Here is a 23,707-nt window from a genome sequence, read left to right as displayed (position 1 = left end):
CATATCAGATCCCTAGATCCACATCTGTCTTTTTCAAACCCTTACAAAAGCCAAAAGGATAAGCTCCTCCCTTGCTTGCATTCTGTAACAGAGCCATTTCCCGTCTGGATCCCTGCATTTACGCCTTTCTCCAAACACTAGAGAACTTGCAATTGTATGGTAACTACAGAGATAAGCTGTCGTTTGGGAATGGGGAAGGTCCCCAAGCTACCCTTAGTACAAGAACTTGGAAACTTTCAGGTTAGGAAAGGAGACAGAAAGGAGCAGAAGCAACATTACCCCCTTGTGGCAGAAAAAGTAATATGGAAATAAGGTCAGAAATTCAAAACGGAACAGACTAGGTGTTTCTCTTCATAGTTGCTGTAAGGAGAACTGTATGCTGCCAGAAGGTGATCAGCACTGAGGAGATGAGCTGGAGTCACTGTACTACATGTGGCCGGGTTCACATCACACTGCAAGAACAAGGCAGGAGGGACCAGAGTCCTCAAACAAGACCTGACAAAATGAAAGACACAGATTTGTCCCTGGACCCTGGTACGTGGTTCCAGGGAAGATGGTTTCACATGTCACTTGTGCACAGTGCATCCAACAGACTAAAATACAACAAAGCCTTGGGTAAGCTGTGCCAACTTCAACAGGTCAAATATTTGCACAGTACAGTGGCCTCTGCCTTTCATACCCTCACAAACAAACTAAAGGAATTTATACAAGGGTCCTCAGACAAGAATTTCCCCACTTCACACACACTCACTACTTTCTGCCTGTATGCATGACATAAGTGTCACTCACGATGGTTCAAAAGACATTTCAGATTTTCAGGTAACTTCAATAATGTATCTTGTCTGTCAAACTAAATAGGTGAGGCCAGGTGAAAACATTATGTATTTATAAAATGCAGGCACAGAATTACTCATACCACAACCTACAGAATTTGACCTCTGGAATGAGTGCAGTGGAGTGGTTAGAGAAGTTTAACATAATTGCCAGACAAAGCTTCTTCATGGAAGAATAAGGATAATAAGCATTTCCTTGTGAAACTTAAGTTTCATGCAAACCTGCCTGACAATAGAACAGGGCAGACCTTTCATTTGCAGTAATGTACTCAAATCTCTAGACAAAATAAACAGGTAAACCATATAAAAATTGTCCTCCCATGTATTACAAGCAGCTAAATCTATAGAGAACAATTTTCCACTTCCTTTTTTTCCCCATCTGTAGGAACTGTTTCACTGAATAAGGTTTGAAATATGTTAGCAGGGACACACATCACTACTTGCTCCTTGCATCCAGAACTCAATAACAAAAGTTAATTTATAACCTAATTATTTTCCTTTTTTTTTCCTAAAAAACCCACATTAATTCCGCAGATGTCACGTGTGTCATACTAAAATAGCCAAAGAGAAAATCTGAATCAGTTTTATTAGCCAGCATTGCACCATACTAGCATTAACTGCTGAATTGATACATATTTCAGCAGAGATCACTGCTAGGTTCTGTGTATCACTGTCTTAAGAAAGTGGCACCAGCTCCTCTCAAACAAGCAGCTGACTAGAATCCTCTTTCATGCCCCTTTCAACTTTTCATTATCAACCTGAATTGACCCACAAAGCAACAATGGCTTTAAGTACTTAGAGGATCGTTTCCCTCACTGAGATTACAGTATTAATACAAGACCTCCTCAACCCATTTTTAAATTAACTGGTAGTTATAAAAAAATTAAACTAGCTAACATCTGTTGCTCAGTTATCCTTCCTTCATCCACATCTTTCCAACAGCTTCTATGACCAATTTTATGCAGCACATTTCACATGGCAACTTCAGAGATTTCTGGGATTCTTTTCACTTCGATGTTAAAAGTGAGGCAAAGACATCCAGAGGGGAAAACTCCCTACATTTGAATTAATGAGATCAGGAGAAACTCAGAAAAGCTGAAGCTCAGTCTCACAAACTTGTGCTTAACCTAGACCATAAACCTTCGCCAAATTCATGCCTCACCAGCACAGCTTCAAAAAGTACACAGCTCAATGCCACACTGCTTTCAGGCCAGGCTGAATGTGATGGGATTCCTTGTATTGCTGAGGCCCCCAGTGACATGCTTCTCCTAACAGAGGTGCCAGAACTGTTAGTGAGGAATAGTGCCATTACATGCTCATTAATGGCTTTGTGATTTGTCCAAGATAATTAGCCTAGGACCATCAGAAAGAGCAGAATTCTCTCCTTACCCAGGTGACATAGTTGCATCAACAGAATTCAAAGAATAGCCTTCACTAAACTACCCTCTTAACTTAACTGACCCTCAATGGCAATGTTTCCCAGAAAGCTATTTCTCTACTAGGAAGGTCATGTCAGGGAAGGAATCCTGCCCATGGACAGGGAATGAGAACATACACAGTTTCAAGATACAATTTTTATCTTACGTTTTTCGGCTGACCTTAGAATATAGAGCTCAATTGCCCAATGAGGACATCTAATGGAGAGACAAAGAAGAACAGAATTATAAAACAGGTTATGAGCACATCTTGGATTCCAACACTAAGAATTAACCAGACTGTGATAGGCACAAAATTACATTGATTGGAAGTGTGTATACAGTTACCACTTCTACCCTCAGAAGCGGGTAGAAGCCTTTGAAGGCTTATCCTCTCCCTTGTATTTCATCAGCACTTTCAGCATTACATAGCTTATATCTCAGGACCCTCAGACCCCATCTGTGCATGCTTCTGTAGCTCCAAAGGTTAAAAGACATTTGGGACTCTGCTGTGTAGAACTGGTTTCAGCACTTCCCACTGTGAAAGCATGCCCTAGGTCTTGGGAGACATGAAGGCTTGGTACGAGATGCTCACTCTATGCAAAATTTAGGCAAGTGGGTGCTTGGTGACTTGTAAATAAATTCACAGGATATTCTGAGTTGGAAAGGAACCACAAGGATGATCAAGCCCAACTCTTAAGTAAACAGCCTGTATGGGGATTGAACCCACAACCTTGGTGCTATTAGCACCATGCTCTAACCCAACTGAGCTAATCTCATCTCCCATGTTCTATAAAGAAAAATATAAACAGCTAATTTGAGAATGGCAGAAAATTACACCTGCAGGATAGAGCTATTCTGCATGCAGGGTTCCTTTTAAGGGAAAAGATTTCATAAAGCCCCAAGCCCACCCAATGTGTTTAACAAGAAAGGAAAAAAGTTTTACTTCAAGGAAATTGCCACAAGGATTTAATACCAGACTACCCATTGCTGCCAGCTTCTTGCTTCAGAACTCTACACAAAACCTTAACTTCAGTTAGAAGGGAAGCTGAAACCCCTGCAGTGCCTGTTCTTTAGAAAGGCCTGATAACAGAAGCAGGAGATTGGGAAAACAAAAGAGTGCCTAGGAGATTCTCAACAACCTCTGCCAGAAAGGTTTCACTAAAGGTTTCATCTTACAGGAATTCCTCTGGAATTAAGCTCATGCATCAAACTACCACTCCAAATCAGAAGCCTCGGCAAAAAGCACCTGTTTGCTCAGCTGATCAGGTAGGCAAATAACCCTTCATAAATGCTGCAGCCACTGGAGCAGGCAGCAGCAATCATCATGGATGACAGGCAAAGTGACCCAGAGATTTAGTCATAGGACTCTCCTTAGACTCCTGCAGCCTGGGGTGGATCAATTATATGCCTCAGGACATTTTAAAATTACATTATCACAGAAAAGATCCTATCTACACATCCCACTACATCTCATTGTCCAAACACGTGCCAAGTGCCCAATCAATAAGAAGGTTATTTGCCCTGTTATTTCTGACACTACAGTGACTCATCCCAGAAAACAAGACACAGTGGAGATGACATAAGTATGTACCACTGTTTCAAAAGAAAGATAACACAAGACTTACTCAAGTGCCATTTAAAAGCTAAATTTGTCAGCTCCTTCTTACTCTTATGCCCTTCAATAGGAGACAAGAGGATACCTGACTTAAATTAACAGTAGGTAAGTTCAGGCCCAAAAAGTAGCTCCCATGTAATCAGCTTGAGACTCTCATTATGGCAGGCTATTAAAAAAAAAAGCAAAAACTGGGGCAAGGATTTAGAAACTGATTAATAATTTTATGACCACCACCACTTATTTGCTATGCAACGACAACAACAAGAAAGGCAGTCACTGTTCCAGCCTCAGTATAATCAGCTTATCTGCAGGACAGAGGAAAGAATTCCCTTTCCTCAAGCACTCCTGTGTACAAAGCCTTCTTATTAGTTACATCTGCATCCAACCTGGAAATTTTGCTTTTCTACACTCAAAGCATCTGTTTCAGAGAAACAGAAAGACTGAACCTTTCCTCTGGTGAGAGCACAAACCACTTGACAGAGAAAATGTGAAACTGAAACCCAGTGTGGAAACCCCATTCAAAGTACCAATGTAGCTGTATCATCCACACAAGCCAGTGAAGACCCTCTGACACAAAGGATAGGTCTTTCCTGACACAAGTTCAATTTAGCTTATCCAGTTTCTTGTATCATATCTGAAGCAGAAGAAAAATATCCTTCCAAAAAAAAGAATCACCTAAAAAAGAAGACAGCAAAGCCTAAAATTTTCAGTGATCAGCATGTCTCCAACCAGCTCAGGTCAATGGGAGCCACTATAAAAACTAACCTCTCTTACCAGCAGTAAACCAACTGCATATACCCAAACCACTGACAAAGGGCTTTGACTTTTTTCCCCTCTGGGCAACTCTAAGGAAATTATTGTTAACCCTTTTATCTTAACAACTTACTCATGCCCAGTTTTCCATGCCAACCCTGGGCAGATTCTCCATGCATAGCACGTGATGACAGGGTGTGTGACAGGGAGCACAAAGGACAGCATTAACATATCCTGAGTTTCCATGCTTCTGCAGGGTCTCGGAAACACCAGGAACACAGTTCACCCCAGATATCTGCTAAAAGAGCCCATCCTTTTGCCTGTCTGTACTACCATTGAGAGGTCCAGTCTCCGCCCTTACAATATTCAGAACGTATTTGCAGCATGACAATGGCAGCCATGAACACATCAACACCAACATCTCTACTTTCGTCTACATGAACAGCACACGGCCGTATGAGAAAAGGTTTTTAATTCTGAAAATGTTGAAAAACCTCAGACTAGATGGGAAAGGTTTAAGAAAAAATAGAGGAGGAAGAGCAAGCATGTATCTTACCTCCTGAGTGAATCCTCCTCTGAGCTTTCCTCAGGCATTTCCTGGTTTAAGGCCTCCTGTGATACATTCCCAGGTCTGCTTGAAGCCGACTGGCTGTAAACTCTTTCCCAGTGCCCCGTCTCCTGGTTAAAGACCACTCCCACGGTCCTCTCCTCCTGCGGGGTGGAAGAGCTGCCCAGCTGCAGTCTGCTAGAGGCAGGAGCTCTGCCCTCGGTTCTCTCTGCAGGCTGCACCTGGCTGGTATTTGGAGGCACACCCTCAAATGTGCTTTGGACCTGCCCTGGTGTGTAGCTAGGCGTGCTTCTTTCCCAGCGCAGCGTGTCATTGTTAAAGGTCAGCAGGTTATGACAAGCACGACAGCGGTTCAGGTGACCCCGGGACAAATTGGAACTGTTTTCACTGCTTTGTGGAGTCTGCTGATGGGAGGGACCGGGTCGATCAGGCTCAATGTTGTTGTTGAGCATTTCTTGAGCCTGCTGCGACTGGCTGGGCTCCCCACCAATCCCCTGATCTAACTCCTGAAGCCGGTCATATTCCAGGAAGAATCGCCTCAAATCACACTGGAGCTCATTACGAATGCTGGCCTGATTGCTTGGGCCAGCACTACTACCACTGTTCACCTCAGCCCCTGTGGCCAGAAAGCCCCTCCCTTCTGTTGCAGAGGTATAGACTGAAGCCTGGGAACCTCCCTCCTGCTGTCTGAGCACGGACAGCAAGCTCACGGAGGAGGCACTGGTCCTAGGGGGAGGCATGGCTTCCAGCTCGGACCGAGAGCTCATGTTCAGCACTGTCCTGGACCAGTCAGACCCACCCAAGCCTGAAGCCATCTCTCTCGCAGACTGTTGGTACCGGGACTGGTGGCCTGCCAAGGACCCGCTGAGGGACCGCCGCGTGGGGCCCAGGCTAAGGTTGCGCAGGGTGTTGCCAGCAGTGCTGCTCTGAACTGTGCTGAAAGCAGAGGGCCTGTTAAGTATCCCCTGCTCCTCCTGCGCTACGGATGCCTGCTCTGGGGGTTGATAAGGCTCTGTCTGCACAGAGGAGAAGGAAGTGCCAGTGGCCCCAGAAGACGTGGAGGGTGCGTTTTCCTGGTGTGGGAAGAGAGAAGAAGGAAGTCTTGCACTAGAGCATCGGCTGCAAAGGCACAACATCCCCAGGTGCTGGCAGCACTCTGCTGTGGGATAGCTGACTCGCTCCCGGAGCCTGTTATAGACAGATGCCCTTGTGTTCTCACTGGCTGGAGGCGGAGGTGGTGGTGGTGGAGGCGGTGGAGGGGATGGGGTAGCAGAGTCTTGAACACTGTTTTGCTCTCCCACCTGTATGCCAGAGGAGCGGGAGGACAACATATGCAGGAAGTTGTGGAGGAGGGGTGTGCGCCTCACAGGCTGAGATGGAAGGATAGCACGCTGACGATAATGCGGCATCTCTGTGCTGTCCACGGAGATTTCCACTTCCTCATCGCTCTGCAGAAGGAAACAGGCAAAGTTCAGTCACCTCAAGGCAAAATCCCATACTTCCAAATAAACGGCAGAAAGTCAGCTACCAGCCTAGACAGATGAAAGGATGTGATAAATCCCTTCCTAAAGGCCTTGACTTGGAGGAAATTAGTTGAAATGATTTCTCAGTTCATTTTATAGATCTAGACAACCTCTTCCTACAGCTCAGTGAGCTTTCACAATACACGGCTCATGCAAACAGAAGTATCAGCGTCTCAGAGTCAAAAGCTGAGGAAAGAATTGTTAATACCTCAAATAGCTTCAAATCCAAAAGAACATCACAACTGAAAGAACAGGACCACTGAGATCTCTTCCCACCATTAGTCAGACAGAGAGGGCAAAACAAACACATTTTGGAAAGCATTTTGTTAGCCATGCACATAAGAACATGTTACGTTGTTACTGTATCACCAAACAAGGTGAGACAGAACTCAGCTTAAAAAGACTTCAGGTTTTCAGAAAAACACAAGTCTGCTTAGAAACAGACTAGGGCTAAAGTACATAGAGCACCTTTTAACTAGCCAGTCAATACAAGCCCTGACATTCCCCTTACCTGCTGGTTAGAAGGATTAACTATTGCTGTGAGCAAGTAGTGTCCCAAGGGATCAAACCGTACCAGCCTAAAACAAAAGAAGTGCCAGAATATCAATCATGAGTTCACATTCCACATTGACACAAGAAGCTGAACACAGCAGGGAAGAAAACCCCACGTGACATGTTTGCAGTGAGAATATTACTATATTATCACCATATTTTTATGAAGGACAGAGTTTATGCATTAAGAAGAACAAAATGTACCTATCTAGCTGAAGACTGCAGTTATTTTATAGTCCACAGCAACACTACACCAAAGTTAAAAGCTGGATGTAAGTACTGCTGTATCAATTGAAATAGCCAGAAATTTTAAAGGAATACAAGTGTTTAGATTAAAAAATGCAATTGGTACAAAGGGAGAGATTAACGTGCCTTGATGGCACATCTTTATCTTATTTTAAATTGCTCAAAAGCAGCCATTAGGTTTCCAGCAATCCAGTTTCCTCTACAAGTGTGCTAAATAGCTCAGCATTTTGTTCCAGCAGTTCTGGGTTTTCTCATCCTTATGGCTGACAAGTTTAATTACTAAGCTTACAATTCAACACGAAGTAGATTCTGGATATTTAATGGACACATGCCATATTACAAATATGAACAACCAAGCTGATCTATGAATTTCAATTGCTTTTCTTTCTGCCCACAGAACTGGTTTTCTACCAGCTGAATCAAGGAGCTGCAAGCAACACTTTACTACCTGAGTGCACAGGGTGTAGCATCCCACAAGAACCTGACACACTTTCTAAACCTGACCATTTTTCACACACAAGTTCTTTTCACCCAGAAGCAGGAGCTCACCTGACCCGCTCCATTTCACTGGCTGTTTTCACCACTGCAAAAGGCTCCCGACGACTCCAGTCCCAGAAATGTATCTCATTGGCAGTGGCAATCAGCAAGAGCTGAGCCGTAGGATGAAAAGCAAGTGATGCAATGGCATTGTTGCTGTCTGTGAACCAGCTCTCACTTCCACCCTAGAGTGAGGAGACAACAACCACAAGCAGTTTGTCACAAAGTTTGCTATCATTAAGTTTACATGTACTTGCCATGAGTCCCAGCCCGCCTACAGCATCGCAAGTGAGGCGCTCCCTTGGCAACAACAGCTGTTCCTATACAAGGTCTGCGCCACGTCTAAAATGTAATGCTACTTGCAACAATGACCACAGATGTATTTTTGTAGGTAAGTGTCTCAAGCAGCCTGTAAAAATCCTTCATTAAAAACAAAACAAACAAGCCCATGTGTTTTGTCTCTGTGCCATTTACCAAACTAGGTAGAGCAGTAGCTTCTCTAATGAACAGTTCAGATGGGCTCAGTGGAATAACAAACAGCATGTCTCTCACAAAGGCTAAACAGGCACCTTGCACAATGTTCTCCAGAATTACCTGTACCACTGCAATCAATAAAACTGGTGCTGCTAAGAAGCATGACCTACCTGGCAGGACTGAATGAAGGAGCTGTCACCTCCTCTCTAGAGAGAAGAGGATGGCTATGGTCTGTTCTATGCTTTTACACACAGGTCTCAGAAAAGCTTCCAAACAGCTCTCTTACCAGGTAACATTACCAGGTAACAAACTCAGCCAAAAAAAGTCACCACCCACCAAATATCAAAGGAACATATGTTTCAGGAAAGACTTACATGTAAATCCCAAATTCTGACCTCCCCGTCCAGGCATCCTGAAGCAATGAGGCCTGGGATGGTGGGATGGAAGGTGACACACCAGGGAGTGCGGCGATGTCCAACCAAGGAATGAACACACTTGCCCGTTTTCACCTCTGTGATGTAGATGTTGTGGTTCACATGTGTGGAGGCCATTAGGGTCCTGGGAATGCAGAAGGTATGACAAATATCAGCATGAGAAGAAATCAGCAAAATTAGACCATAGTTAACTTCATCTCAACAGGGTCTGTTCACACTTAACCCAGCAGCTCTCCCACACAGAGCTCAAAGGGTAAGAGGCTACTGTTGCACCAATGTCACAAAGCTTTCTGAGCCAGATTTCAGGGTCCATGCAAACATGAGCTCATCTGAATCTGCAAGCACAAACTTGACCTTGAACGTCAGAGTGAACACGCAGCTCAGAAGGCACTCCTGACTAACAGTCTGGGGCAAATAAATATTCCCAACTCTCCACACTGTCTCAACCCCTGTCAAATCAAGTGATACTATGAGAGATCCCACCTCCATTTCTGCTTCCAATAGACATATCATCCTGCTCTGTTCTTTATTCCTAGATATCCCAGTGAATGTGTCACATCATTTGGGCATGTTGTATTAAAATATCCTTTACTGCCTTTAGTTTCTTATGAAATCCCATGGTGTCTGCACAGATCCTTTTTCCTTACAATTTTGTATCACCTGGGTACCTCAGAAATTAAACACCAACTATGCTCGAAGCTGTGATATTTGGAAGGTGCACACATTCCATCCATGCTTGTCAGGAACCAGAAGTTTCATTCGGCTGCTCAGGACTGGACAACTCAATGGGCACCAGCCTCCATCACTTTTGTAAGTGTAGGGAGACTGCTGAAACAGGGAATGAACTAGGAGTTAATTACCTGTCTGGACTAAACGCCAGCAAGAAGGTGGAGCGTGGACTGTCTGGTAACTCAACTTTCTGAAAAAGCCAACAAAGCAGGAAGTGTTGCAAGAGTCATATGATAATACTTTAACTGTAAGCCACACAGACAACAAGGGGAACCTGCTGCAGGAACATATCTAGTATCACATCACTGCAGGAACTGAACAGAGCCAGAGAGCATATCAACTGTAACACATCAAAGGTATAATCACAAGACAATTTATTTCAAATCCCTGCCTCCCTTCCCCCATTCCAAGCTATGCAGCTCTATCCCACAACCTTACCTTGCCCTCCCATTTCATCCATCGGGTTTTATCCTCCACCAGCTCCTGCAGAAGCCGCTGAGCACCCAAGGCTTGGGTGCCCCGTTCCCTACCCCAAAGGATGCGGACAGCATTCTTCTCTGGGACAACCTTCATGGCTCTCAGCTGCCAACAGCACGCCTGCTACTGAGAGGAGACACCAGCACGTTCCAGATGACAACCACCACCAAGCTACAAATAAGCTATCCACATTTCAGTTGTTTATCTTCATGGAAACCTAAAAAGATAAGAGACTGATAAGGAAGGCAGCTTTTACCTCAATTACCCCGATGAAGTAAAAGCTTTCAATCCCAAAAATACTAGATTTGAGAGACACATCTTTCTTCTTACACAGCCTTTGTTACCTGCTTCCATTATCAAGGCCTCACTTTGACATTTCTGCAGCCAAAGATTACTTTGAAAGCATCCAGTTCTTCCCTTGTACATGTGCCCTAGCCCCACTACACATATGGAGAATTAAAAATTTCCCTTCAAATTCTTCTCCTTCCCTTCATCTTTTGCTGTATATAATAAGGGAAAAAAGATTTATGAAGATACAGTCTTTACACCTTGAAGATTTAGGTCCTATCTGTGAAGGGTGTCTGAAAGCCAGAGGAACAGTATTACCAAACTGACAATATGACACAAGAATCTTCCAGGAACTACTCAAATTTCAGTAATAGGTCTAACTCTAAAGGTCAGACAACTGACAGATCTCAAGTCCAAATTATTTCCAACTCCATCAACAGCTTAAAAGTATTAAAATAATGATGTATGGGACAGCTCTACCAAGATTATTCCATTGTCTGCACATCATCCTTCAATCTGCATTGCTCTTAGAACAGCAGTTCACCCAAGTAATGCATGCTGCCAAAGAATAATGCTTTTGGAACACTTTGATCTGCAAAGGAAAGCTTTAATATCCACTGTCTACAAAATAAAAAAAAAGCTAAATAAAGAAAAAAAAAATAATATAGTGACTCTAATAACAACCAAGTCACACAGCTTTTCAGTGGTGTCATATGATGGAGTACCACAAAAATGCTACTACCTTCTGATCCCAGTAGAGTGTGCACACTACTCTGCCATCTCTTGATAACATGAAGATCTAAAGAGAAACCCTGCTCAGTTGATGTTACACTGAACAGAACCATCAATATTCAATAGATAAGGAAATAGCCATTTTAAAAAACAAAACAAAACAAAACAAAAACCACATAAAGAAGAAAAAAGGTTCATGTGTACAAGAGACAAATTGTTAAATGACAAAACTCAGAATGGTCAGTAGCAATATTTTCTTTCCTCCCACTTTCCCTAAAAAAAACTCTCCTGAACAGATTATTTAAGACAGCTGCAGCTTATAGAGAGGAGCTGTCTAAAGATAAGCCAGGAAAATTACTTCCAAAAAAGCACGCCAGTTTTCATTTGTAGAAGTAAAATAAAGAGTACTGAAGTAATTAACAAGTAAAGGCATCCACCTTCCTAGAAAATAAATTCTCCAGAGTGAATTTTGAGCTAGCTGCAAATTCCCTGATGCTTAATGTGAACAGCATGGGGATTTTAGAAAAGATGAACTCCATGATACACAATAAGCCTTCTTTTGAGAATCTATGAAAGTTAGCCAAACACCAGGTAGGAATTATTCTACAAAATCAAAGCCTTACTGGAAAGCAACACAAAAACAAAATATATCATACTGCATGAGAGTTCTTAAAAATAACTGTACAGATTTAAAAAAGCCCATATCCAAAAAAGCTATAAGGATAACTGGAATAGATACATCCAAAAGCACAATATAATACAGGAATCCCTGTACTAAAAATCTTCTTTAGCTAAATGCTGATAAATCCTGATCCAGATTCTGCAAACAGCCCTAGGCACCCCTGCTCAGAAGTGACAAGATTCAGATGGTGAGCAGAATGGAGGAGAAAGACAGCTCAGAACAATACAGGCAACAAAAAGTCTGCTTTACAGAAGGAAACTGTACATCTAGTTTAACTCTTAATCTAGTAAAAGTAAGAAAACAGCAGCTGAATATTTTATATGGGTGTATTCAAGGAATTTGGACTACAATGACCCAAGAATAAACATATAAACAGGACACCAATGGAAGACTGGTCCTGCAGCTGGAATAAGCTGGAAGTTCAAAAAGATTTAAACTTTGGAACAGCCTTTCGATAGCTGTAAAGGACAAACCACATAAATAACTTGAGATCACAGAAATGTATAAGCAGGAAAACAATCACTCACGAGAAAGAACAAGCTCAGACAACCTAGCAACATTTCAGTCCTATCAGAACTAGTGTTCCCTAAAGTGAATTGCAACAAGGAAAACAAGAGGTTTAACAATTGACTTTATTTATGCCATGGACAAGCTTATATATTGTAAAATAAATGGGGAGATAACTCCTACAACTGCAGTCAGTGAAATTCTAGCATTCTCCTTACTGAAGGTCCAAGTCATCTCCACTATATAAAACCAAGTACATACCTTAAGACAGCTTATCTAAATCTCTGCCTGTATGTCCTAATTTATTCAACTAATCTGCCTATACCAAACACTTCATATGTGAGCCTGAGCATTTAACTTCACATTTTTCCCTCAGCGACCATACCTCGTTTTTTCAGCTTCTTCTGACTCATGTCTTTATTCCTTTTTAAAAGTAAACAAAGGAAACACCCAGGGCTCTAACCCTTCACAGTATCCTGCTAACCTGCTCAACATTTTTAAAAGCTGGGATCTCTTCAGAAAACACTGAATGTATCCTTCGTGAGTAACGCTCAGATTCCAGCGTTACCTCGGATCCCTTCAGGGGCCAAACTTTATCCTTTTTCTGAGTTAGCCTGTACACAGTAACTGCTCCTCTACCGGGTGACACATTCAGCAACATTTCAGAAGGCAAAGAAACTCAGAGCCTTCAAATGCAGAAACAGATGTAGTGTAGCATTGGCAATGCAGTGAACACTGCTATTATCTTTGCTCGTTTTAGCAGGAAGACTTTAACCTTTCTATTGGATTATGTGTTCAGCTTCAGTTTGTTTTGGTGTGGGGTTTTTGTTTTTTGTTTTTCCTTTAGTTTTTTGGTTTGTGTAGGGGTTTTTTGTGAGGGTGTTAAAGGAGCCAGTTTTTTCTCTAACCTAGTAAAGATACCCACCAACTCTGAACATTTTGCTCAAATATAAGCTGAATAATGACAGCATGCTATTAAATACCATTAGCAGATAAACCATTGAAGTACCAACTGTATTTACAGCCACTCATTAGCCATCTGACTAACAAAGTCAAAATTAAATGCAGAGAGTTTGAAAATACTTCTTGGGACTCAGCATAAATAAAACTTGCAGCTCACTGGATCAAACCTGTTCAGGCGAGTGGTGGACTGATTCAGTAGCAGCATCTATTACAAATACCCACAACTATCATAACTGATAAACAGCTGACCACCTAAACAGGGATTGGGGTTGTGTTCTCTTCTTGTTGTTGAGTTTGTTTAGTTTTGTTTACTTGTTTGTGGGGGGGAGGGAGTGAGGGAGATTTAGATGGTTGGTATAATCAGGATGACTGAAAGTGTCCAACAACTGCAAGATTAGCTGATGCCCTGAATGTGATGCAGATGACCACAAAAAATTCTGAAAATGGAGAATCAAGAAATTTTTCTGTGATCAGCAACTTTCTTTCCTTAAGAGTTTTCTCCCTTCAGGGCATTTCAGGACAACATGCTGGGCTGTTTACAGTATTGGAAAGAGCATTACATAGCCCAAACCCAAGCCTTTTACTTGCTCCGTGCCAGCCATCCTTGAAGAAGCCTGAAGAATTCCCAATATTAGAGTAATGCAGGCTTACTTTACAGATGTTGAAGCTCTAAAAAACCAAAGTGAAGGTGCAAATTGGTAATACTTTGTAGTGGTACATGACCCCCTGAAAACACTGACAGAAAGGTAGGGAGAGAAGAGGAATAAAAAGAAGCACATTCAATTTACCATATAAAAAGGATGTCAAGATATTTTATGCATTATGCAATGGCTCATCATTCCAGTTCAAAACTTCAGCACTTTAAAGAGATGATTGTTCCGTTTCCTAATGTGCCCCTTCCCCATCTTTGTTGCTATTAATTTTGTGGAGATTCTGGTACCACCATGCTGGGAGCACAGCTGGCTTTGATACAAAGATGAATATTGCAATACTACCTTCAAGTTATTCCACTCTTCATGGGGAAAAATGTTAGTTCATGTGGCCTTCAGCTCTCAGACTAACCTATTACCACTGCAAAGAACTTTGTGGTTGTGTGCTGAGCCCAACACTAAAAGCCTTTCCTAATGCATGTGCACAGAGTCAGTGTAAACAGCTACATCAGTGTTTAAAAAGGGGAAAAAATAAAGCTGCAATCAGTAAATGATATTTACAATGGGAGATCTATCCAGAAGAAACAAATGTCCAAATAATTTCAGATAATTTTGCTGCCCAAAGAGACCTCATGTGATGAATGAAGAAAGAGGCAATATGAAACAAAATATTAAAGCTGTCACTGACTTTGTAATCTGGGTTCCAGAGAGCGAATGCATTTATAAGACTCCCTGTAAGAGACCAGGACGAGAAAAAGCACATGCCAGTAGTTCTGGTCTCCAAGTCCCTTTGTCAGTTTGAAGACTTCCATAACGTATTGACTGTAAAAGAGCCATGATCCACACGCAGCTGATGGACCAGGGCTGTATACTTTTTATTAAAACTACATGCATGGGAAAAAAAAAGGACTCAAAACACAACAAAAGCAAAACTGTGGTGAACAATGAGGCATATCACTGTCCTGCAAAACCACAAGCCAGCCTGCCTCTAGAAAAGAAGAGGAAACAGATTATTGCACTCAACTCCCTCAGTTCTGGCCAGGTCCCCACCTATCTTGTAAGCCAGAGTTACCTCTGTTTCCAAAATGTCTGTTCTGAAGAAGCACGTCCAGCCCTAACAATGCCACTGCAGTTATTCCAAATTAAGTGCAGCATCTCAGGCTTTAACACCAGCAACATACTAAAAATTTCAAGAGAACTGTTTATTGCATTTAATAAATGTTAGTATTTTAAGTTTCATTTAATAAATATTAGCAATAATTTAGCATTCCCACTATTGCACATGTGGGTGGGTTCTCCAAGAGCAATCAGATCATCAGACAGGCATAAAAAGAGTGTATGCAGCACTACAGCCCAAATGCTTTATCCTTGCTGACAGTGATCCTAATGAAGGCTGCAGTCACAAGACAGGCTATTTCCTCTGAGGATTTTCTACAAGTCAGTTCCCCTTGTATTTTACACAGCTTAATTTTGAAGCAAACTGCCTTACCAAGACCCCTTGTGCTCTTCAGAAGTTCAAAAGAGCAAAAAGTGCCCACTGAAAACAGCCAAATATCATCTTGTCAAAGACTATGAACTACACAGCCCCTCCTTTTGCAGGCACTTCATTGATAAAACAATAAAATCTGCTTCTGACACCCAGACAGCAGATCTCCAAGAACAAACCAGATGCCTAGAACATAATTTGGAATATAAAGAAGCAATCACACAGCTCCAGGGACTTTCTAGTTCCCGTCTTTGTTTGCAATCTGTGTTTCCCTCCCTTCTACAATATGGAGATTTTGAGGCCATCACTTTCCTAAACTGCATGAAACTGTATCATGTAAGAAGCCCTGCAACAAACACTACACCAGATAGAAGACCTGACTTATACCTGCAGTTTTATTAAAAATACTGATTCAATCCATATCAAATGTCATGCCATCCCCACTAACCCTTTTTGTGTCTCCGCCTGAAAAACTGAGCAAAACTTAAAAAAATGTTTATGTAAAACCAAAACTAAAAAGCTGATTTGCCCTCTTTGCATTGCATCAACTCAGCTTAACAAACAAGACAACTCAAGGAGTCCTAGTTTGGTAAATCCCAGTCTGCCAGTAGCAACAGCATGTGAACAATGCTGTAACAACAACAAAATCAGTAAAAAATAGGTGACATGACTCATATCCCAAATAGTAGCATGGGTCAAAACATAAGTATTGGAAGAACAGGACTATGTTCATTCTTAAAAGACAGGGCCATATGAATTTCTGGCAATATATCTAATTAGCTATATATGTCTAAATTTACTTCAAACAACATTTGATTTGTCTTCCCTTAACTCCATTTGTGGTAGTTCCAGATGAACCTTGAGACTGTTTATAGATGTATTAACTCTTCTTGGGTTAAAAACAAACAAACAAAAACCAAAATAAACAGAAAACCCAACCCCAAACACCAGAAAACATTTTGCATACAGCAAACTTCAAGATACCTTGTAGTAATATCTAAATGAACAAAAATCTAAAATAAAGTTACATTGGACTAGAATCTTTAAACAAGATTAACCCACAAACAAAAACAGTCTATGGATGAGTAACAACAACTATCTTAAGCATGATTAATCAAAACAAAAAAAGACCCTAAACTCTAACCCATTATTTTGTTCTGTTTCTACTTGTGTGCTTGATTATGCTTTAAAAAACAAAAAAGCTGCTGAATTTAAGAATTTAATTAGAACAAGAGTCAGTCTTCAACTAAGTGCCCCTAAACATGGAGAATAAAATACAGTTAGGAGAAGTGAAAGAAGTGATGCAACTATCCAAGAGAACCCAAAACTAATACCATGAAGGCACTTCCATTATATGGTCCCATTTTTACTCTTCCAAGCTTTTAAATACTCTCCAAAGTATTATAGTGTAAGCTGAAATTCTTCCTTGATTAAAGCCAGAGAGAGATGGAAAGTAATTCAAAAGCACATTTTCTGTAGATGCAGTAGACACACTGCTGTAAATTGCACTCACTGCAATAAGTGTTGACACATAAATCAGGATTCCTAAAGAAAAATAACTTGTCTTAGTGCTTCATGATTGAAAAATTCAATGCTGTGTTTTAAACTGCAACTGCAAACACCTCAGGAAATTCAATTACATTACAAAGATGTCAACAGTACTTTGTCATTTCAAGATCCTGTATGACTGCAACAACTAACTAATTGCCATTAGAATCTTAATTTGTTTTTCCAGTCTGGATTAAACGAGCTAAATACACATGAAAGAACTTTTCAGACAAAAGACGTAGATTAAAATTCTGGCTATTTACAGCAAAATGATGAAGACATGGAAGAGAAACTTGCAGATCTTAGCTCCTAAAGGTCAGAAAATGAATAGTAAATATAAAAAGGGAAGTAATAATAACAAAAAATGTAAGTGATCACCCATGTCTGGAGTCTGACAATTTCATTTACCAAGGAGAATATGGAGCACTTTCATAACTATTATTACAATTTCCACATAAACTTAATGAATTCTTGAGAATAGAGATATTAGTTTCAATCCAGAAGATAGGGAGAGAATAAATATGATTTCACAAAGCTGTAAGGTAAGTCAAGCAGCAGAACTGAGATCTGGAAGATTAAGAGTTGGTTTCCACAATTCCATACTCAAACCATAGCATCTTTTGTTAAGTACCATACACAGCAGGAAATGAGGGACAGAGAGAAGAAAAAGCCAGAGCAATAGAGAGACAGAGCAATACAGAATTCAGATTAACCCCCTAAAAAACTATTCTCATTTAGATAGGAAGGCAAAGGAATTCTCAATTCAAAATCCCATGATTTACATTAATAGTCACATCAAGGTTCTTCAGCTCAAGGGCCACAGCCAGGTGCCCCCAAGCGACATCACACATTCCACAGTAATGTGGGACTGCCAACACTACAGAGCAGCAGAAGCAGCATCACATACCCCCAAGGTAAAGACAAAGTGTTTTATGCATTCAAGGCTGCACTTAAGGCACGTGCACCTCATCCAAGTAATAAAGAGCAACTGGAAGCAAGAACATGTTTTAGAAAATACAGGAAATATAATTTTTTGCTCACATGGAGATACAGTAACAAGACAAAAAGCAAAAATTATCCACACAGAAGCTGAAGTCTTCACACAAAGATGTATCAGAATTACAGAAGAGGTGGGAGACAATGAAGATTTAGACTCTGAACAAAGAAACACAGCCAATTCTTGGCACTCTTGCCCTTCTTGGCCTCAGACTGGGTCTGTGGGAGAATTATAAAGGGAGGGGGAAAATTGTCCAAAACATGAGTCAGAGACTCCTCTCAGCAATCCTGCACTGCCCAAGGTGAAGAATTAGTACCATATACCAGGAAGAAGGAAGCAGGAATCACTCTGCAAGGACAACCCAAAACCCCTCACTGGGAGCATGGGGAGTGGAGCTGGGCGAGCACATGGATTAAGATGATGCTCTCCACACTCCAGCCTCACACCTCATCATCCCGTTCAACAAACAGTTTACAAAAACTGGAGACAACAAACAGCTACCAGACAACAATCCCAGTCAGAATTCCTAACAACTAAGTCCTGAGATGCAGACAAGTACTGCTTCCTCTGGGACAGGAAAGCAGATCTTCTCTTGTTTCAAGCAACGCAATCAATGCGTTTTTCATTAGGCAACTCCCATATCCTGCAATAACTTTCCAGTAAGATATTTCTAATATTAATCCTCTTCCACTGCATATCACATCGTCATTCACTTTTGCAAAACAAAATTCTTCTGTCCTTACCTTACTAATATTTTGTTTCTATTACCCTCCTTGCTAGGATAGCACAGGGCTACTCACACAAAACACACAAGGTAGCTATTATCATGCACTATGCCCTGTATCAGGCTCCCAGAAACCCAAGAGGGGAAAAAAAGTGCTGTTTGCATTAGTAGTAAATATTCACACCAGCAACAACTCTGCAAGACCCATGAGTTCTGTCAGTTTGCTAATCACGGCATAAAAGATTAGTACTAGAGTTTATTTCCAGAAGTTTCTTTAAAAAATCATTATTCAAATGCCAAACTTCTGGCAGAGGGATAGCAGCAGACTGGATCACTCTGTGCCTTCTTTAGAACTGGTTGTTACAGCTGCATACAAGTTAGAAGCGCTGCTCGGAAAATGGGAAAGTAGGAAACAATCAAACAAGAATCCAGAGGGTCAGTTATGACTCAGAAAAGGGCAAAAGAAAGAAAACTGAGAAGAAGCTGTCAGCAAAGTAAACATTCATCAGAAACTCCCAGCAACTCAATCTGAAAAAGCAGGTCCAGACATTTGGATCCAAATACATTCTTCATTCCAAGCATCAGGAAAAATATAAATGCTAGTGGACAGCCCTACTCACAAAAAAACCCCCATACCTATTTGTGACCATCAAAATAGAAATGGACCAATTTTTTAAAACAAAATTACCCAGAGAAGCACCAGTTGTGGACTCCAGAACCAGCACATAAGCTACACTGAAGATTTATGAATGTTAGGAAAGGCATTACAACTGTCCTTCAGAACACAAGAAAGGGTTTTTAATTTAGCAGAGAATTTCAGGTCCTGTTGCCTGCATCACCCATAAAGCATTCAAATCTGCATGGATTTAACCTCATACTACATTCTGAAAACCGACCCAACAACAAACTTAAGGGACCAGTAATGGACTGGCAATAAGTGCACATTACCAGCGGGTCATTCTTAGGTCCCTTTTTAACATTCCCATCAGCAATTTGAAAGAGGATGGGAGTGGCAAAGGCAAAAGAAGCCAGATGACATTTGCAGAGGACACCGAGCTGGGTGGAGCAGTAAACAAGGACAAATATAGAAAAACATACTGGGTTTTTAAATAAAGACCAAAGAGCACTTCATACAGAGGAGAAAACAGAGCAGCACTGAGCACTGACCATATTTACAGACTTCACATTCATACAACCTATCTTCATGAAGACAGGCTTGCATCTAGATAACAATTCTTGAACCTATCACCACAGAACAATACTCAAAAGTGTGTAGTGAGAAAAGCTACTCATAACCACCTACAGGATCTCTTTTAGATGAAATCCTATTTAGTACAGGAAAAATTGCTTTCCAAAGGCACTTGAACGCATGGTATTGAGAGGATCACAAGTAATCAAAAAAAAACACTACAAGAACACTACAGAAATTTGTGTGTTGTCAGGAAAAATATGGGAGATGACAACAAAAACGTTCCCATAGCCGGTGAATTAGCTGAGTTCCTTTCCTCACAAGACAAGACGTAACCAGAGGCACACCTGAATGCATTTTATGCCAAACACTACTTTCACAAGCAAGCGTTCTGCAACACACCATGAAAAAACAGGAGAGATAGAGCAGACAACGCTTGCCGCACATTTTATTTGGGTAAGGTTGGAAAACACCAACAACGAAAAAAACATCTCCAAGCAACAGCCCCAGAACGCAACTGGACCGAGCCCGCCCACGGGCCCGGCCGGTGCCGCGGGGACAGCGAGCGGGGCATGGCCGGCGAAGCACCAGGCACCCGAGCTGGGACAGAAAACCCGGCTGAGGCGCGCTCAGGAGGAAGGCAGCGGGGCACGGGCCGCTCGCCGGGACCGGGACGCTCTCCCGGGGCTCCCGTCCCCGCCGGCCGGCGGGAGGCAGCGCCGCGGGTTTCGCCCTCCCGCCGCGGCGCCCGGCCCGGGGCAGCGCGCCGGCCTCCCCGCTCCCCAGAGCGTAAGGCCGCGAGCCCGGAACTCCCGTACAGAGGCCCCGGCAGCGACTCCCGCCTCCCTCCCGACCGCGTTCCACCGGCCGCGGCCTCACACGGATCGGTACCGCCGCCTTCCGGGGCGCCGCCGCGGGCCGGCCGCGCCCGCCCGGGAGCGGCGGCGCGGCCTCGGCGCGGGGCCGGCGGCGCGCGTAGGCCCGGAGCGTACCTGCAGCGGCGGGGCCGGAGCGGGGCCGGGCCGGCCGGGCGGAGCGGCCCCACGGTCGGTCGTCGCCGCCGCCGCGCCGAGCTCCGGCCAGGCGGGCCAGCCGAGCGCCGAGCGGGGCCCAACGGCGGCGGCGCCGAGCGCGGGAGCAAGGCCCGAGCAGCCGAGGCTAGAACGCCGCCAGGCAGCGCCAGCCGAGCGACGAGGTCTTCCACCGCCGCCCGGGGGCGACGGAGGGCAGGCGAGAGCAGTCGAGCCCCGAGAACTGCGGGGCAGCGCCCCAGCCCAGAATTAAAATCTGCATAATTTAGCTTAGAGAGGTGTGGGATACTGGAAAAATGCTCTTAACAGACGAATGTAAACTAACACGTACAACAGTCAGACTCTATAAAACAGATTGGAAGTTACTATTCTAGATTTCCAAGATAAGGGTGGTCCAAACGTAAGAGAAGAAATGGGTGATCATGTCTTCACAAACGCCCGGGACTGCAGGAGCCGGCCCGGTGCCGGAGCGGTGGCCCTGGAGGTCTCCAGGGTGTCGCAGAACCCAAACAGTTCGAGCTCCTGAACTTCAGGGGAGGATGTAGCAGGCGGATGGGAAGGCTGTGCCTTCCCAATACCTCAGGCAATGGGGAAAGGAAGAGGGCAGCGTGCAGTCGGTAGTTTAGGATAAAAGGAGGCTGCGTCCTCCAAAACCCTGAGACCCCGCGGGGGCGTGGCCCAGTGAGCTCTCTCCTTTTATTCAAATAAAAGAAATAAAGTTGCTGGACTCCTCTATCGCCTTTGTGGAAACTGACTTTTCACAGCGTGATTTTCTGTATAAATCAAATCACAAATCTCAAGGCAGTTTGCAGAAAATAATTTTTTTTCACATTTTTTTCAGCCTGGAGAAGAGAAGGCTTCTGGAGGACCTAAGTGCTGCCTTCCGGTACTTGAAGTGAACTTAGAGAAAGGTGGGGAAGACCAGATTTACACGAGTGTGTAGTGACAGGACAAAGGGGAAGGGCTTTAAATTGACAGAAATTAGGTTTAGATTAGATAGTAGAGAAAATTCTTTACTGTGAGGGTGGTGAGGCACAGGAATACTTGTCAGGTTGTCCAGAGAAGCTATGAATTCTCCGTTCCTGAAGTGTTCAAGGACACGTTGGATGGAGGGAGCTCTGAGCAACTTGGCCCCATGAGGGAAAATAAAAAAGTCCTTTCTGAGGGAAAAGAAAAAGTCTAGGTGAATGGTTTTGAAGGAAGCTGCTTAGGAGTATGTGGTGGAAACTGCTCCCTACATTTCCTGAGTGAAGAGAAGGGTACTGACATCTGACTCAGGTAAGAATAGTGCTCAGTGGATTGGCTTTGTCTAGTGTGGTCTGATGCAGTTCTTGCCCAAACTGACAAGCAGTGAGATCAGTTTTGAGATTAAACTCTACCACACGTGACAGTGGCTGAAAGAAGACAAAACTGAGCAGCAAATGTGTTCCAGGAAGTGCCTGCACTCTGAGTCTGCTCTGGCCTCAGCACACACTGGGAAGAGCTATTCATAGCGTAAATTGAGAAACTCCAGCTTATCATTAAGTGACAATGTTTGTACCTACACATGTCCAAGTCTCACTTGACCTTACCACCACCCACACAGCTCATTCAGTGTCTGCTGGTGTTTTGGTCTAGTGAACAGTATTTTTAGCACAGACCGTCAGATGCAGTTATGAGCCATCAGGCACCATATATGGCAGCAACTCTCACCTTAAAAATGCTTTTTTTAGAAAACAATGCTTGTCTGCTTTTCCCTAGGTAAAAGGAGCAGTTTTGCTGCAGTGAGCAACAGTAGCTCTTGTATAACACCTTGCATAAAGAAAACTGAATTACATCTGAGATCCTTGTACATAACATTTTACAGCCCTCACTGAGGCTTCTGAAAACATCTTGTTTACACATCATCAAGCATGCCTGGTTTTCTGTGAGACACTAAGTGCTTACTGCCACTGCAAACCTGGCAGAGTGTATCTAGCCCTGCATCTCCACCCTGCACTGCGAACCTGTCCCGTACTCTTGTATTCATCAAATGTGGGGCATGATCCAGACACGCTTCCTCTAAAAGGACACATCCACAATGCCAGGCAGTATCACTGCTACTTTAAGTAGTTACAGTTTTGTAGTTTTCTGCATTCCCTACCACTTTTGTTACATTTGCTGCCCAGTAAACAATAAAATCTAAGAAACAAAATTTTCTTAGACTGCTGTCATGAGATCCTTGGAAACACGTGTGCCTTTTAGAAAGAGAACATTTCCAGGAAACTGCCCAGCCTTGTGCCAGCAACAACTGTGTGCATCAGTCATCTTGTTCCACTGAAGAAGTAGATTGCCAGCAGTGCTAGAGCAGCCTTTCCACACTTCTGCTTTGATCTAAGAGGAGAACTTTTGCAATCAGTTCAATCTCTGTGACCCAGTCAGTCCTTGGTGTTTCTTTTACAGCAGCCACCAAGGCAACCAGTTTCCTGCTGCAGGAGCAAACCAGCCTCACCTCCACTAGACCATTTGCTGATGTCTGTCAAGTACCCAACAGAGTCACCACAGCTTAACATCTTCTCCAGCCTGTTTGGGAAAGAAAGAATGTTCAATCCCTCTAGATGTGTACAAGCACTAGTGTGTGCCCAGAAAAATGCCAGACCCCTCCCAGAACACAGCTGCTAGCTTTCAGAGAAATCACTGGAGTATGTGAGATGTGCAAAATGGCAAAATGGTGTTGAGCAAGAATTTATACCTGCAAACAAAAATACAAATGTTTGCTTTGCTGCTCATGAA

General features: G+C 43.0%; 1 protein-coding gene across 3 annotated transcripts in view; it reads right to left on the bottom strand.

Annotated features, from left to right (window-relative positions):
• The window catches only part of AMBRA1 (autophagy and beclin 1 regulator 1), a 125,847-nt gene extending 104,815 nt beyond the window's left edge, over window positions 1-21,032 (bottom strand). Inside the window, exons 1-8 of one of the 3 annotated variants that reach the window (XM_059474609.1) lie at window positions 20,918-21,032; window positions 10,121-10,376; window positions 9,814-9,872; window positions 8,894-9,077; window positions 8,058-8,230; window positions 7,222-7,288; window positions 6,489-6,635; window positions 5,176-6,260 (exon numbers count right to left, since the gene is read on the bottom strand). In XM_059474609.1, coding sequence (XP_059330592.1) covers window positions 5,176-6,260; window positions 6,489-6,635; window positions 7,222-7,288; window positions 8,058-8,230; window positions 8,894-9,077; window positions 9,814-9,872; window positions 10,121-10,255 — 1,850 coding nt within the window. In that variant the 5' untranslated portion in view covers window positions 10,256-10,376; window positions 20,918-21,032. Of the gene's footprint in view, window positions 1-5,175; window positions 6,636-7,221; window positions 7,289-8,057; window positions 8,231-8,893; window positions 9,078-9,813; window positions 9,873-10,120; window positions 10,377-20,917 lie in introns of all 3 variants that reach the window. The other 2 variants (XM_059474610.1, XM_059474608.1) reach the window with 2 other exon arrangements.
• Between the last annotated feature and the right edge of the window lie 2,675 nt (window positions 21,033-23,707).

The sequence above is a fragment of the Ammospiza nelsoni genome, chromosome 6 (genome assembly GCF_027579445.1).
Source record: "Ammospiza nelsoni isolate bAmmNel1 chromosome 6, bAmmNel1.pri, whole genome shotgun sequence".
In the NCBI taxonomy this organism is placed as follows: domain Eukaryota; kingdom Metazoa; phylum Chordata; class Aves; order Passeriformes; family Passerellidae; genus Ammospiza; species Ammospiza nelsoni.
This window is presented reverse-complemented; position numbering and strand designations above follow the sequence as displayed.